General features: G+C 48.4%; 1 protein-coding gene across 3 annotated transcripts in view; it reads left to right on the forward strand.

The window, feature by feature from the left end:
• DNAAF9 (dynein axonemal assembly factor 9) overlaps nucleotides 1-14,030 on the forward strand; it is a 149,853-nt gene extending 135,823 nt beyond the window's left edge. For all 3 annotated transcript variants that reach the window (XM_067012213.1, XM_067012214.1, XM_059037678.2), the window contains 7 exons: nucleotides 868-954; nucleotides 4,259-4,365; nucleotides 4,906-4,980; nucleotides 7,237-7,442; nucleotides 8,625-8,690; nucleotides 9,924-10,017; nucleotides 10,598-14,030. In XM_067012213.1, the coding sequence (XP_066868314.1) occupies nucleotides 868-954; nucleotides 4,259-4,365; nucleotides 4,906-4,980; nucleotides 7,237-7,442; nucleotides 8,625-8,690; nucleotides 9,924-10,017; nucleotides 10,598-10,710 (748 nt within the window). In that variant the 3' untranslated portion in view covers nucleotides 10,711-14,030. The remainder of the gene's footprint in view (nucleotides 1-867; nucleotides 955-4,258; nucleotides 4,366-4,905; nucleotides 4,981-7,236; nucleotides 7,443-8,624; nucleotides 8,691-9,923; nucleotides 10,018-10,597) is intronic.
• Nucleotides 14,031-15,866: the final 1,836 nt, after the last annotated feature.

Raw genomic sequence — 15,866 nt, forward strand, 5'->3', positions numbered from 1 at the left:
GCACAGCAACGAGGATGCAGTGCAGCCATAAATAAATAAATTAAATTAATTAATGAATAAATAAAAAGTATCTGTCACTCCACAGGCTACTTACTACTTACAAAGAGGGAAAAGTACCTTCACAGTGGAGAGGTCTAATCTAGAAAACATGACATTGACCAAATGATTAAACTTAGCAAGACCACTAGTGGGATAAACTGACATCATGTGCCTCCTTCGTGACACTATGGGAAGGACACAACATCACTTGGCCATTAATCTTGCCAGAAATGTTTAGCTGAATCTAATCATGAGGAGCAACCAGACAAATCCAGGTTGTGGGACACAAGACAGCTGGCATGTACTCTTCAAAAATGTCAATTCCATGAGAAACAAACAAAAAAAGTTGGAGGAATTGTTCCAGACTGAAGGAAAATAAAGATTATAAATTAATGAGCAATCCTTGATTGGATCCTGAGTGCCCTATCCCCCCAAAAAGGGGAAATTTGAAAATGGATGTATATTAGATCAATACTTCTCCAACTTTAATGTGCATATGAACCTCTTGGGGATCTTATTAAAATGAGGCTTGTGATTCAGTAGGTCTGGAGTAGGCTGGAGATCCTGCATTTTCACCAAGCTCCCATGTGATACCAGTGCTGCTTGTCCTCAGTATTAAATTCCCTCAGTGTGATAATACTGTTGTGGTTCTTCAAGAGAATGTGCTTGTTCTTAGAGATGCATACTAAAGTATTTAGGGGTGAAATAACAGAAAACAATATATATGTGTGTACTTGTATGTGTGTATGGGGGTGTAGAGAGTAAGCAGAATGTACAGGTTAAGGTTAATAGTTCTAATTAACCTGGGTTTTCTGTATGTTTTCAAAGGAATGAAGACATTGAACTGATTCTCTCAGAAAATAGTTTTTCGAGTCCTCAGATGCTACGATCTCGATATCTAATGTACCCTGGCTGGCAAGTATCATCATTGAAAAGTAGCTAAGATATCTTTATAAACTCAGTGATTTATTTATTTACAGGAAAGAAAAAAAGAAAGTGAAAATACCAGGTGTGCTCTAGGAGGGTGACAATGGCAGCTGCAACAGCCTGCCATGTCCCAGTAACCACTGGCCTTGCTGGAAGCCCAGTGATTCACATCTTGGGGTCCAAATTGAGACCCTTACTGGATGTTGAGACTTAAGGAGTCATCTTATAGGCCTTAAGCACAATGGTATCCTTTGTTTCCTCTAGCCTCTAGTGAGGGTGAGGTGGCGGGCATGGAACCAAGGAGTTATGACCCTCCCGGGTGAGAGAGTCTCTTCTGAGAATAGTCAGTCCTCTAGGGTTCCCATCTGACAGGTAGGTTCCCTGCTATTGTGGCCCAGGGGATGTTCTGTGCTCTGCAGGTGACCTCCTAACCTGAACCTGTCCTCCAGATAGGAGAGGAAGAGAAAAGAGAGTGTAAAGTGCACTGTAATCACATTTCCAGCATCACTTGAGCACTTACTGTGTGCTACACATTGTTCTAAGACTTCGCTCTCCAGTACAGCAGCCACTAGCCACATTTGGCTACTTAATAAAATGTAAATGTATATTAATAAAAATAAAGTAAAATTTAAAATTTAGCCTTTTACTCACACAAGCCGTATTTCAAGTGCTTAACAGCTACCTGTGACTAGTAGCACTGTCTTGGATAGTTCAGATCCAGAACATTTCCATCATCACAGAAAGTTCTGTTCACAGTGCCACTCTAAGAGTTCAACCTGTGTTTTCTCATTCATCCTCAAACCAAGCCTGCAAGGTGGACTCCATTGTTTTCTTCATTCTAGAGATAAGGTAACTGAGGCAGCAAGGACTTAAATGTCTTGTCCAAAGTCCCACAGCTAGTAAATGAAAGAGCTGGGTTTCAAACCCAGGTTGTGTGGCTTCAGAGCCTGTATTTTTTTTTTTTTTTTGAAATGTAATAGATTTACAAAGTTGTGTTAATTTCTGCTGTACAGCAGAGCCTGTACTCTTAACCACCATGCTGCACTTGTATGGAATAGATAACTAGTTTTGCTCTGTTGAAGGTTCAGGGGAAGACAGTTGTTAAAGCTTAGCCAAAATTGATCCCTCATGTTGATTTGGATCATCTTTATTATCCTCACTCACTTCCCTCAGCCACCTCTGTGTGTCCTCCAACCACCCCTTACATCACCAGTATTTTGTACCAGCAAAAAACTGATTGTACTATCCTGTTTAAAAAAAAAAAAAAAAAAAAGGTCAATATGTAAAATTGAAGGTTTTCAGGCTTATTTTTAGAAGGAACCTCTGGTTTGAGTCACATCATACTTAAACAGTGAGTAAGTGGATCATTCCTTATGCCTGAACAAGATAGTAATATCTTAGGTAAAAAGAAAAAGATGGAGCTTCTGGGGTGAAACTCTCCTCTCCAGTGGTTGCAGCTACTGACCTTTTTGCTGCCCACACCTCTGGGCCTGGGCCTGAGACTTCTGTCATCTCCACCTGGTGCGTAGGGAAGCACCTATTCTCCAGTCCATACCAGCTCATTGTGGGCATGGCATACATTAACCTAGCTCAGGGCACAGACTTTTCTTGAGGCAGACCAATCTAGGACAGAGACAAGTATGAGGAAGTTCATTAGAAGGCTCTGTGAATCTAGAGTCTGAAATCTTCCTTTATCAGGAAGATCAGCCCTTGTAGAGAATCAGAGATGGAGGGGCCTCAGAATTACTGTTGAGGCCCTCCCTTCCAAGTTCATTCCTAGGAATCAGATGATTTACGCTTTTAACAAGATGGCAGTCATCAGATTCCTGCTCATCGCTATACATTACTCCCCTCTCTCCTTGGGTGAGGGCCACCACCTCAGAGTGAACAGGCTTTAGCTGCAGGATGTGCTCAGCTTTGTGCTGTGCAGATTCTCAGCTATTCCCCTCCCACAGCCTTCCGTTGTCACCGACCCCACCCCCACCTCCCCTGGTAGAAGGGCTTGTTCCTAGTCTGTAAGGAAACCTTGTACTCTTCCCCTGGCCCCTCCAAATTCCCCTAAGGATACAGCCTCTGAACACAGAAGCCTGAGAAGCCCGTGGTCTCCAAATCTCATGTTTGGATGGGGAGAGAACAAAAAGAACATGTCAGTCTTGCAAAAATGTTATGCCACCACCTTACTTTAAAGAAGTTGCTTTAAAGAGTAAGATACTTTCAACAATGTAAAATTCAAAACTGCAGTGCAGTTTTCAAACAAAGGAAACTAATAAGAAAATACAGTAGACTGGAGGGAAGTGTTTGCATCAAATGTGATGAAGCATTAATATAGTATTTGGGAAGCTTGTTTAGATATTTAAGAAAAGTAACCCATATTATATAGATGTGAACAGTCCACTTAAGACCAAGTATAAATGGCAACTGTGGTAACAGAATTCCATGTAGGTAATACTCAAATGCAAAATGGTGTCTCACTGTTGCTTTGATTGACACCTGTTACATTTAGGCAAAAATATCTATAAAATTCATTTCTGGGGGAATTGTTGTGAAACAACAATGTGTGTGAAAACTAGTACTCATCTACTACTGTGGGTGGTATAAATTACCCATGAGATGTTATGCCCTCTCCTGGACTGATTCCAATCAAGGGATTCATCTCAATGAAATCATTCAAAAGAAGGAATGACAGTTTCATAACTTTGGAAGCTGGGTGGTAGGAATTCATTACACTGCCCTTCTATCTTTGCACATCTTTGAAATTTTCCATAAATTTTTTAAATGCTGCGTTCTTAATGAGTCTGTGGCAGTCAGTATGTCTGCTGAACTCAAAACTGAGGAAACAGATTAGAGATGCTCCAGCCCTTTAGTTCCTTCTGGAGAGGCTGCACATTCAAATGTACAGTCTGTTAAACTGCCCTCAGTGAGGGTGGGGCATAGTGGGAGCCCTGAAGAGAGTGGGAGGGGATCCTGAGGAAGAGGTACCAAAGGTACCAGGAGGGACCCCTAATCCCAGTTGGGATACCGGCAAGCTTCAAAGGTAGAGGGGGTCTTTGACTTTAAGGAATTGCTAGTCCAAAGAAGGTAAGACCTTCCTGCTCTAAGGGGGCAAACATGCTTCTCAGTCTCAAGATGAAAGAGACATAAATGCTTTCAAATAAGTGCTTTGTACACAAAATGACGTACAATTAAGGGAGAATTCAAATATGATAAGTGATATGTAGTTCTTTCCAATGTAGTATGTAGTAACACTCAAAGCCCCAATTACTTGTATTTATAATCTTTTAAACCTTTTAAGGTATGAAGGTAAATTTGATGTTGGATCGGTCTTTCCATTAATGGTTCAGATTTGTGTATGGTTTGGTCGTCCCTTGGAGAAGACTCGCTTTGTGGCCAAGTGTAAAGGTAAGCCTTGACCGGGACATGTCCCAGACACTGGTAAAAGAATGCCCCAGAGTTGTCCCCGCTTCCTGGCACCATTTTAGTATTCTGTGTGTGCTGTCTCTTCTCACCATTTGGGTCTGAAAGCAGGCAGAAGGGGGCTTCCCTGGTGGCGCAGTGGTTGAGAGTCCGCCTGCTGATGCAGGGGACATGGGTTCATGCCCCGGTCCGGGAGGATCCCACATGCCACGGAGCGGCTGAGCCCGTGAGCCATGGCCACTGAGCCTGCGCATCTGGAGCCTGTGCTCCGCAACGGGAGAGGCTGCAACAGTGAGAGGCCCACGTACTGAGAAAAAAAAAAAAGACAGAAGAATTTGAGGACCCAGGAGTCCCTTACCCCTGGGAATAGTGGCAGAGCCACTGGGGGAGGATCTGGTGGGGGTACCTGTGAACCCTGGACCCTAGAGGAGGTGCCTTTCCAGTCCCTAACCCTCCCAGCTGTACCACCGTGGACTTGGCCTCTGCCCCCAGGTGAGTAACAATCCTGTCCTCTTCCTCCACCAGCAATTCAGTCCTCTATCAAGCCAAGTCCCTTTTCTGGAAACATCTACCACATCCTGGGCAAAGTGAAGTTTTCAGGTAACTGGGCGCTTGGATTTGGGAGTGCTACTCTGTGGAGTGCTCACACCTCATGATGTGAGTTCGTACCCTCTGCTGGTGCTTTGCAGACCACTGATGCCTCTTAGACTCTCTCAAACCCCCCCCCCCTCTGGGTCTTACACCATAGGCTCCTCCAGTCATCCCTTTCAGTCAGGGTTCCAATCTTTTTCCAGGTCCTTCTACTCTGCAGTGGAGGATCTGTTTTCCTACCCCTGGGTGAACCTGCCCTGGGACTCTCCTCACAGTTCCTTGACTTCCTTGTTCTAGAGACTCACACTCCACCCCTCTTGAGCCATCCTATGGCCTCCTCCTAGACCTGTCACCAGGAGCTACCCCAATGCTGAGCCTTCCAGCTCTGGATCCGTTTCTGCTACCCCAATGCTGAGCCTTCCAGCTCTGGATCCGTTTCTGCCAAAGTCTTCAAGCCTTCCACTTGCCTTCTCCTCCGCTCTGTTCAGTAAACCTGTTTATCAGCCTTTGACCCCTGGAGCCCTTGCAACCTGAAGTCTGTCAATCCTGGGCTGCGGTTCAGGGAAGGTGTGAAAACAAGGAGCCAGTTAACTCAACATTGAGAAAGGGGAGAATGTTCCAGGGAAAAGGCAGAGCATGTGCTGTGGATGTGAGGCAAAAAAGGGCACGTTTCAGGAGCCAAAAAGGATTTACTGTGTCTGGGTCCCAGGGGAGGAAGTGAAGGAGTGTGTCTGTTAGGGCATCTTTGGCAGTTATAACAGAAAACCCCAGCTCAACTAGGAGGTGTTCACTACATAGCAAGAAGTCAAGAGGTCTGGCAGCATAGCAAGGCCACTGAAGACCCAGGTAATATATGGCCTTTGTGTTCTTACATTCTTGGTGTCAGCTTTTCCTCAGGTTCCCACCCCTCATGGTTGCCAGGTAGTGCTGCAGGTCTAGGTGTCACATCCAGACACAACAGCCAGCTGATGGAAGAAGCTGGCTCTTCCTGTGGGTGTCTTTATCAGTTCCTCAGCAGACTTCTCTCATTGGCCAGGATCAAGTTGCCATTGCCCATGGGGAGTTGGTATTGGAGGAAGAGGGGAATGCTGGGCAAGTAACTAGGGGTGTCTGCAGCAGGGAGCCACTGAGAGTTGTAAGCATGGAATCATCTGGGTTCAGATAGGAGAATTAGGTGGCAGAGCCTCTATAAAAGAATCTCTCGGGCTTCCCTAGTGGCGCAGTGGTTGAGAGTCCACCTGCCGATGCAGGGGACACAGGTTCGTGCCCCAGTCCGGGAAGATCCCACATGCCGCGGAGCGGCTGGGCCCGTGAGCCATGGCCGCTGAGCCTGCATGTCGGGAGCCTGTGCTCCACAACGGGAGAGGCCACAACAGTGAGAGGCCCGCATACCACAAAAAAAAAAAAAAAAAAAAAAAAAAGAATCTCTCAAGGTCCTTAACCTTTGGCTTAATTTATGTTATTGAATCTGAAACTTTGGCCCCTCTCTACAAGCCCCTTACTCAAGCCCACTTCCCTCAGTCTCTGGCAGACCCCCACCTGCTCTTTCCTCTCCCCTATCATCACTTCCTTTTCTTTTTTATTTAGACTGACTCTTGACCCCTTTCTTGTTAAAGGTAAACCTTTCTTTGTTTTAGATCTCTTTCTCATCATGCCTTTTTGGGGAACCTTACCCTTTTCTTGTGTCTCCAGTATATCTTAGCCCCCAGCGCCTCAGCTTATAAACCCGATTACATCTTTCCTTTTCCCACCCATGTGTCCCTCCTGCAGCACTTGTACTGTTGAGCTTGCCCTCCTCCCATGGACTCTCAGACCTCAGCTGAGACCCACCCCCTCCACCTCTACCAAGGGAGCTTTCCTTGCTTCTCCTCAACTACCTCTTCCATAGGGGTGACCCCAGCCATTCCCTTCTTCTAATAACTGTGTAGGACCCTACACAGGACTGTGTGGGACCCTCCCACTCAGGGTCCTACAGTCTTTCAAATGCCACAGATGCAGAGTCAGACTCTTCTTCCACTTGCAAACCTTTTCTTCCTCTTGTAGTCCCCTTCTGGGTTAATGGTGTCTACCTGATCACCCAATCAGCTTAGCTAAAACTTACATTGTTCCTCCCTCTCTTACTTCATCCTTTCTAATTTTTAGCCAGTCATGTCAGTTCTCCCTCCTGCATGTCTTGTGAATCTGTCCCCCATAGCTGCACTAATCCAGCCAGATGCCTTATCCTTTTGGGGCAGGGTCTCAGGGACTAAAGTGTTCTCCTTGCAGACTCTGAGAGGACCATGGAGGTCTGCCACAACACTCTGGCCAATTCCTTGAGCATCGTGCCAGTTTTGGAGGGACCCACACCACCGCCTGACTCCAGAAGCACACCTCAAGGCAGCAGCGGGCAGCAGGAGTGCTACCTCGTGTTCATAGGCTGCTCCCTGAAGGAAGAAAGTGTCAAGGACTGGCTGCGGCAGTCAGCTAAGCAGGTGGTTTCCAAAGCCCAGACAGACCTGGCACTGATATGACCAGACACTTCATAGTTGCTGCTGGACCTGAGGCAGAAGCCCTTCAACCTTCTTTCTGCTTTCTCCCCACTGGTTCACCCCTCGCGGGCTCAGCCAGCGCTTTCACGGGCTCAGCCAGAGCTTTCAGGGACTCTCAGAGTGGGAGGAAGCCCCTGGGCAAACTCCAGGCAGACTTGTTTTGCTGCCTACCCTGCGAGCCCAGGTTCTCAAAGCCATTTCCAAAGCCATTTCCAGTGCTGCTTCCCAAGGCAGACTGGAGTTATTATCAGATGGCTTAATCAGGACCTAGGTGAAACTTAGTTGTTTCATGTGGACCCTGGATCAGCTTAGTGTTCTAAACTCAAAAATGTCTTCTTAGCTGAACCTAATTCATAGGCTCTCCTGTCTTCTGAGCCAAGTATCTCCTGTACTTTGGTTCTCTCTCTAGAAAGGAAAAACAACAAAGATATGCTTAGAGTCCTTTGCAAACCAAGACTCCAAGCATAGACAGCAGTGAGCCCGGAGGCCCTGAAGAGAGGTACAGGGGAAGAGGAGGCTTGCCTATAGATCCACACAAGCATCTTTAGTCCAGTACTACAAAGAAAAAAAATCCAGACTGGAGTTAAAATCCTCTAATATGCTGCTAGCTTTGGGTTCTGAGCCTCTTAGCACAGTCTGAGCTTAAGCTTATTCTAGAGCTCTGGAAATACAGTTGGCCAGGGCCTGGGTCTTCTGTACATGCTCAGTTGGGACCTGTCTTTTATACTAAGGAATGGCTGCTTGCAGACTGGGTCTTTCTCAGACTCACTGGATAAACTTAAATGGTATTTGACTGTGAGACCTCCAGTTCTTTTATCTGCATGTCTGTCATTGGTGGGGCCTAGGATTGAGAATCTGCAAAGAGGCAGAAACATGCCTATTTGCAAATGCATCAGTCTTTCTTTTGCCGTTTTTTTCACCTGGCCCGCAGGACTCTGTGGTGGGAAAGTGGTCTTCTCAAGGGGCAGACAGGCAGGATATTGTATCCAGTCCATGATGATGCTTGTGCTTCCCCTTCTGCTGGCATCTCAGTCATGTAACTGGCCCCCAGAGCCCTGAGCCCTCACCCTCCCGTGTACCCATCAGCTCTGTTGGAAACTAACACCTCCTTACATCTCTGCACAGAAGCCTCAGAGGAAAGCCCTGAAGACCAGGGGGATGCTGACCCAGCAGGAGATCAGGAACATCCATGTGAGTACCCTGCTCTGGGGGCCTAAGTCCCCTCAGTGTCCCAAGGATGTTCTTGTGCAGCTCTATCTTTTAGGATTCCTGAGTAAGGTGGCTGTTTGTAGGGCATGCTGGAGGTCCTGCTTCTCTCAGGCCACAGAGGGAAGCTGGGTAAAGAGAAACCTCAGCTCACCTGGCCTTGCATCCTCAGTGAGAAGGGCAGGGTGACCTCTGGTGTGATGTGGTTGTGAAATTGAGGAGAACTAGTGCCTGTGGGAGAAACAGGTGACATGGAGGTCTGTTTTGTCACCGTGTTCAAGCAGCTGCAGAAGTCCTTTCCTCCTCCCATTCCTCTGTCCTAGATAAACTACAGAGAAACCAGCGAGAGCCCAGGTTAAAACTCTAGATCCTGAAGCTGCTCATGGCAGGTTGTGAAATCCTGAGGCCAGGACGAGAGGCCCTTTGAGGAGCCCTCTCAGACTCCAGGCTGACTCCCAGGCTCTACCCCAGTTCCCATACCCACTGAGGCCTTTTCCTGATGGGTTTGGGGGAAAGGCTAAAAGGGACAGAGAGTCCGGGTCTCAGCATGAGCTATGTCATAAGTCCCAGTAATGAGCAGGTGGGGCAGGACTCTGGGCCTCCAGGAGCCCCTGCTGTAGATTTGAGGAGGGCCCCTTTATTCCGACTCCAGGGCCTGGGCATCTCTGGGTGTTCCTGCTGAGGATACCATGGGCACCTCAGAAGGTAGGCAGTGTGTATTTCCCCAGAAGCACACCTTAAACAAGGATTTGAGTACAGGTAGTTTATTTTGCAAGTGATTCTAGAAAACACTATTAGGAAAATGGGAAAGTAAGAGAAGGGAATCGTATTTTGTCAAACCAGTACCACTATTGGCACCTGGGTCTTGGTCCCGTTAATAATCCCAGAGTTCCTCCCTGAGAGGTGGGAGAACCTCTGTCAGTCATTGTTTGATGGCTGCTGTGCGGGTGGTGTTAATTCCCTGGCACACCTAGGGCAAAGTGGGCTATTTTGCTAGGGTAATAGGCTTGTTTGTTTTGGGGTGTCTTTTTTTTTTGGCCGCACCACGCAGCATGCAGGATCTTAGTTCCCCGATCAGGGATCAAACCCACGCCCCCTGCAGTGGAAGTGCAGAGTCTTAACCACTGGACCACCAGGGAAGTCCCTGTTTTTGTTTTTAATGAATGAGTGAATGATAGAAAATTGTCAGATAATTCTAACAGGCCTCTTCTCCTACAGGTGAAACGCCACCTGGACCCCCTACCTGCAGGTTACTTTTATAATGGCACCCAGTTTGTCAACTTCTTTGGTGACAAGACTGATTTTCACCCACGTATCCTTGGAATCTGGGGCAGAGAGGCTGGGGGTGTGTGAAAACCTGGCTGTAAACAGTGTATCTGCTAGAGCCATCATAATAACCCAGCCCCTGGTGCCGGCTGGGTTTGGGAATACACAGCAAGCCACAGAGGCTGACTTTTCATTTTGTCCTCTTAGAGTTATTAAAATTACATTTATTCTTCATTCAGTGATGGCTGAGGTTACTCTGTGGGTTGTAGTTTAAATGCAGCTGTGGTGACATCCTGTGGTTATCAGTGAGTCATGGTTTATAAGTTGGAGACTGGGTCTAATTACAGTAGTTAATTTGTGAAAAGGTGGATGGGGTGCTGCTCTGGGCTAGTGAAAGCTGAAGGGCTCAGTTCTAAGAGCTCATGAAGGGCCCTGTGTCAACCCTTGTCACACTCTTTGCAGCTGTGGTGCTGCCAGTATATTAAAAAAGCCAGTCAGGTACCTTCTGTGCAGGCTGAACACTCACTCCCTCAGTGTCCCCTACTTCACCTGTCCACAGATTCCTCTAGCCTGGGCAGCTCCCTTGGCCCCCAGGCTCAGGGCCTTCTTCCTTAATGAGGTGCCAGTCATGGACCAGTTCATGAATGACTACGTGGAAGAAGCCAACCGGGAAATCGAGAAGTATAACCGCGAGCTGGAGCAGCAGGAGTATCATGACCTCTTTGAGCAGAAGCCCTAGAGGAAGAAGACCCTGGAGATGGACATTCTAAAACGGGGTGTCTTAACCTCAGCTTTTCCAGAGGCCCCTCCCTAGAGGGGCTATCTTTGTTCTCCTTGGCCTTTGTGTGCTGGCTTGAGTGCATGTTGTCTTTATTCTCTATACAGTGCTGAAGAGCATCACCTGCACCACTGATTTGGCGGGGGAGGGGGGCCCTCATGGAGGATGAGCAGACAGGGGCTGCCCTTTGTGTGTAGCCGGCAGTCCAGGACCTCTGGGTCTCTGATAACAGTATTTCCTTTGGGCTGTTGCAGCAGTGTGTGAGGGTGGGGAGGAGCATTTGGATTGCACAGAGTGGCTGCTGGGACATAAAGAATCCTGGCTGCCAAACTGTGGCCATGCCTGGGCGCCCAGGCCACCACAGGCCTCGGGCCTCAGACACCACCCCAGGAGAGCCTTTCATCCCAGTGGAGTGCCTGCCTTCCTGTTTAGGCCCCTTCCACTGAAGGCTTGGGCCCTGCTGACCCTGTGCCCAGTCCTAGAGGGAACAACACAAGCCCTGGCCAATCCCAACCCATAGAGCCAACAGCTTGGGAGGAGATGATCAGCTTATTCTAAAATGAGGGAATTTCCCTTACGGACTAAACAGAGGGGAAAGACTGGTTGCTTTCCACAAGTATGTGGCTTTTGAATTGACACAAGCAGCCACCCTTGGGACTGGTTTTGAACCTCCTCATGTCATCACTCTGGTTTACCTCATTCGGGGACGAGAAAAACTGATGCTCAGGCCTTCCTGGTGACGCTTTGCCTCACTGTTAAGGGCAGTGTCCTGCAACTGCATAGTCGTAGGCCCAGGGTTCTGGTCGCTTATGGGGCATCTTCACTTCAAGGGGGTTCAGCCTCAGCACCCATACCTCCCCTCAGTCTTGCCAGGGAAGGCCTGGTTTTCAGCCCAACCTTCAGGAATCTCATGTCTCCAAGCATCTTCGCTAGCCTTGTATTTGTTTGGCTCCAGGGGACCAGGAATTTCAGAGAATTCCAATATCCAAATTAGAATTCGTTCTAGTAGCTTTGTTTTCAGCTGGACTAAAAAGCAGAGGGGAATTTCAAGTGTATCCCATGCCTGACCTCCAGAATTAGTGTGGGGAAGAGGAAGGTCGCAGGCACAGATACTTAGGTGATGTCTGTTAGGACTTCAGCGCCTCAGCTGCCTAGATTGTAAATGCTTTCTGAATTTCACGTATTTTTTTGCATGCCTTAGGAAGGAGCACATAGGCAAAACCAGCAAAGTTTCTAGTAATGTAGAGGGGTTTTTGAGAAAGGATCCTGCCACAGAGGAGAGACAGAAAACCGATGGAGCACATGTAGTCTGTCACACAGAGGCCTGCATGCAAGTAGTAAGCAGTTGTCAAGGGCTTGTTAGTAACATGTACTTATATTAGAAAAAAATTTTTCATTTGAAGCCAAATGAACAGTACTCCAAATACCATTTAATAAGAACTCTTGCTTGAAGAAAGGCTTCTGAAAAGGCCCATGTGCTCCAGTCCCAGCTCCCAAAGTTGCTGGTGACAAGGGCCCAGGTGTGGAGCCCCAGTCTGGGAGCCCCTCACTTCTAGCTGGCCAGAGGCTGGGGTCCACAATGGGCCTGCCTCTGCTTCAGAATCAATAACAGAGATCTTAAGTGCAATTGATGAAATAATAATGAGTTACTGTAGCTTCCTTTAGCTCTACCGAGCTCTTTTTAAAAACTCAAGCAGCCTTAGAAAAGGGAGTGGGGGTGGGGGGTGGGGGGGTGGCGGAGGGCGATAGGGGGGGGAGACGACAGCCCATCTCCTCCAGATGGGTTGCTGTGAACATTTAAATGAAAGCTCTCTTTCTAGGAGCTCGAGCCATTTCCTGGCTGCTGCACAAAAGAGTTTTTAAAGAGGGGTCGGAGCCCGCCCATAAAAGTGGGTCTTAAACACTGCATGGGACTATACCTCCTGATGGTCTTGGTTTCTGACCATTGTCCATAGAAATGCTCTCTCACCAATTTGCCCCGCTGCCCCAATTCCTCTCCTGTTAGAGGGGAAACTGTGATTACCTCAACTTGAATATGAAACTGTGATTGAAAAAAGTCAAAATGTTAAGTTTCAAAGCCAAAAAGGCAAAACTGGCTGAGGCTTCCGTAGACGCTCCTCAGCCTGCTTGGGAGTGTGAAGGGCACACTGGCGAAAGGGCATTCTTTGGGGCATACTTGCTGTGCCCCTGGTGAAGAGGCACACTAGCAGTGCGCTGTGTGAGCTCTTTGAGGACTGAGGCCGGGAGGGTGCTTCCTCCCCACACTGCCCCTTCCTTTGTAACCTTTGGGGCCTCTGGGTCTTGGATGTGAAGATTAATATCCACTTGATTCCTCTGGACACTCCAGGTGGAGGTGTGGGGTCTTAGACTGTCTCTAGAGGAAGGGCCATGACACTGTGTTTGAAATTTTGACCTTAGAAGTGGATACCAGGGATCCAGCCAAAGACATCAGGTTCTTAGGGATAGGCAGAAGTCCTCCAGGGTCTTACATGCTTTCTGCCCACTCTTCTATTAGCAGCTTCAGTTTTTTATCACCCCGAGTGAGTGTGATAGTGTTGAAGTCGCTGAAGTTATAGGTTATTTTACATTTTGATGTGGGATTTTTCTGTTTTTGATTGGAAGGAGGCAGAAATTGGAGAAAAGGGATCACCCTAGGAAGGGGCCACTGGCAAGGAGTGGAGTTGGCCCCACAGAGTCCTGGGGGCTGTGACCTGAGGCCTGGACACCAGGCCCTGTAGGTCTCAAAAAAAAGTACCCTCCTAAATTCTATTAGGATTTTGGAAATTTTTTGCACAGTAATAAGCTCTGGATTTGCTCTTTGGGCTTGTCAAAAGGGAAAAGTTAACTCAAAGATTGTAAGCTATTAAGTATTCCAGCCATGTTGCTGACCTAGATGGATAGTTGTACCTCAAAAAGTAGGTGAGAAATCGCTTCCTCATGTTCCAGGTTGTCAAATACTAATGACATAAGAGCTCACTTACGTGCCAAAATTCACTTTTATACTAGTTTTTCAGTGCTTTAATATTCATAACTTAAATTTTAAAACTCCTATTTACAAACACTACTGTAACTTCAGTGAAACAATTGTGTGATTGAAGCTTTTTGCTTATTATAGTATTTATTACACTACTTAATTCAGTAAATATATAAAAGTAGCCTTCAATTTATTTTTATATTATTTTCATGTTTTTTACCTGCAGTTGTGTATGTGAATTTATCTTGTTAACTTAGATGTAATACTGAGGACCAATAAACTTATCACTGAACAAGCAGGGCCTCCAGTAGTTGCCTGTTGTTGTATTCCCGAAGTGTCCCTGGGGGTTCAGGAGGTGGCCTTCCCCCTGGGACTGGGGACCTCCCTGCAGTTTTTCCCCGGGAAGCCTCTTTCCTGGGGCTGCCTCAGGAGGGATCCTCAGGAGTTCCACTCCCCTCCCCAGACCCCTGAGCGGCCGCAGAGAATACAGTTCGTATGAGGAGACCACCGTGGCTTGCGGTGGGCACTCTCTGGGAGTCCCAGATCCCAAGGAGGGGCTCGAGGAAGCTGGCTGTGGGCGCGGGGGTCTCGCGGGGCCCCAGAGATAAGCTCTCCCACCCTCACCCAGAGAAGCTGCATCCGCAGCCCCGGTGCTTGGCCTGCGGGGCACCCCGCCTGCGCCAGGCTGCCATAAGAACCACTGCTTCACAGGCTGGTAGCTTGGTTTAATCCCGGCCAAAGCCCCATCAGGTGGCCACTTGGTCCCGCTTTACAATTGGGGGATGAGCAAGGCGCGAAGGGACAGTAGTTGGCCCAGGTGGCAGGGTCACTGCCCTCGCCGGGTTAGATCCGAGCATCCCTCCTGGCGCTCCCTAGGTCAGGCGGGCCTTGGAACCGCACGGTCTAAGGGAGAGGTCGGCCGGAACCCCCGGAGCTCTCAAGGACCCACCCCGTGCAGGGGCTTTTGTCGTTTCGGAAAAAGGGCCGACTAAGGAGGGGCACCGCCGGTGTCCACAGAGACCCTGCTTCCTATCCCACCCTCAATGCAGGGGCCTCCGGACGAAGGAAGTGACCCACTGGGAAGATTTGGGAGCTGGCCCTAGGGGGAGGGTGCAGGCTCCACAGGCAGCCTCCCTCAAATGGTTGGGAAGGTTGTCTTGGGTTTGGAGGCTCTATGTGATCGCAAAAGCATGCGAGGAGCCGAGAGAATTGGGGGAGGGGTCTTGGCCTCAGTACTATACACCCTCCTCAGCACCAGCTTACTCAGAGCCTCCCAACACGCCCCCTCCCTCCCCACTGCGCACCCCGGACCCCCCCACACACACACACACCCACACACCCCCACACGTGCCATCCTACAGGGCTTGAACCTTGAAGGAGCTCCTGTGCTTGCACTTCCCAGAAACCGCCAGGGTTTGGGGATTACCCCCAAAGAATTGTCAGAGAGAAGGGAGAGACAGTAAATGGCAGAGAGCTCCAGGACTGGATGATCTTTGAGGACCAGGAGGACTTGAAGGCCAAGAAGTCCAGGGATGGGGAAAGGGGTCCTCCCCACCAGTGGCCCACAGTAGGAGCCGCAGACTACTGAACTGAACCCTGAGGGCATGCTTGACCAAGCCAGAGTCCCAGAATCAAGGAATCCTGGTGGGATAGACATGTGGAAAGTGATTTGAAGCAGAACGTGGAGCTGCTGAAAATCACAAGGCTCTCTGAGGAGCACAGAGAAATGCTGATGTATTAATTTCTATCATATAATCTAGGGAACAGTCATGCCCGAAGAAAATCTGACCACGGTCCTACTGCCAGCTCATGACAGAAAGGGAATGGCTTGGTTGCTCTAAGAGGAGTCCAGGGTGGTACCAGCTTCAAGTTCAACTGGTCTCAGATGTCAACAGAGGCCCCTCTCTGTCCTTAATGGCTTCACTGTCTCTTGGCAGTAGCTTCCTCTGTGCCACCCAACAGCCCCAACACCGCAAAGGCGAAACCCGACCTCTCTCTCCAAAGGCAGGCCCAAAATCTGGGGTCACATTCTCATCCCTGAATCAGTCACAATGGTCAGGAGTATTCTAATTGGCCTGGCCAGGGGTCACTGCACATTTATGAGGGTGCTTCAACATCATTTGGGAGCTGGGTTCCCCAAAGA

The sequence above is a fragment of the Kogia breviceps genome, chromosome 14, assembly GCF_026419965.1.
Source record: "Kogia breviceps isolate mKogBre1 chromosome 14, mKogBre1 haplotype 1, whole genome shotgun sequence".
NCBI classification, from domain to species: Eukaryota; Metazoa; Chordata; class Mammalia; order Artiodactyla; family Physeteridae; genus Kogia; species Kogia breviceps.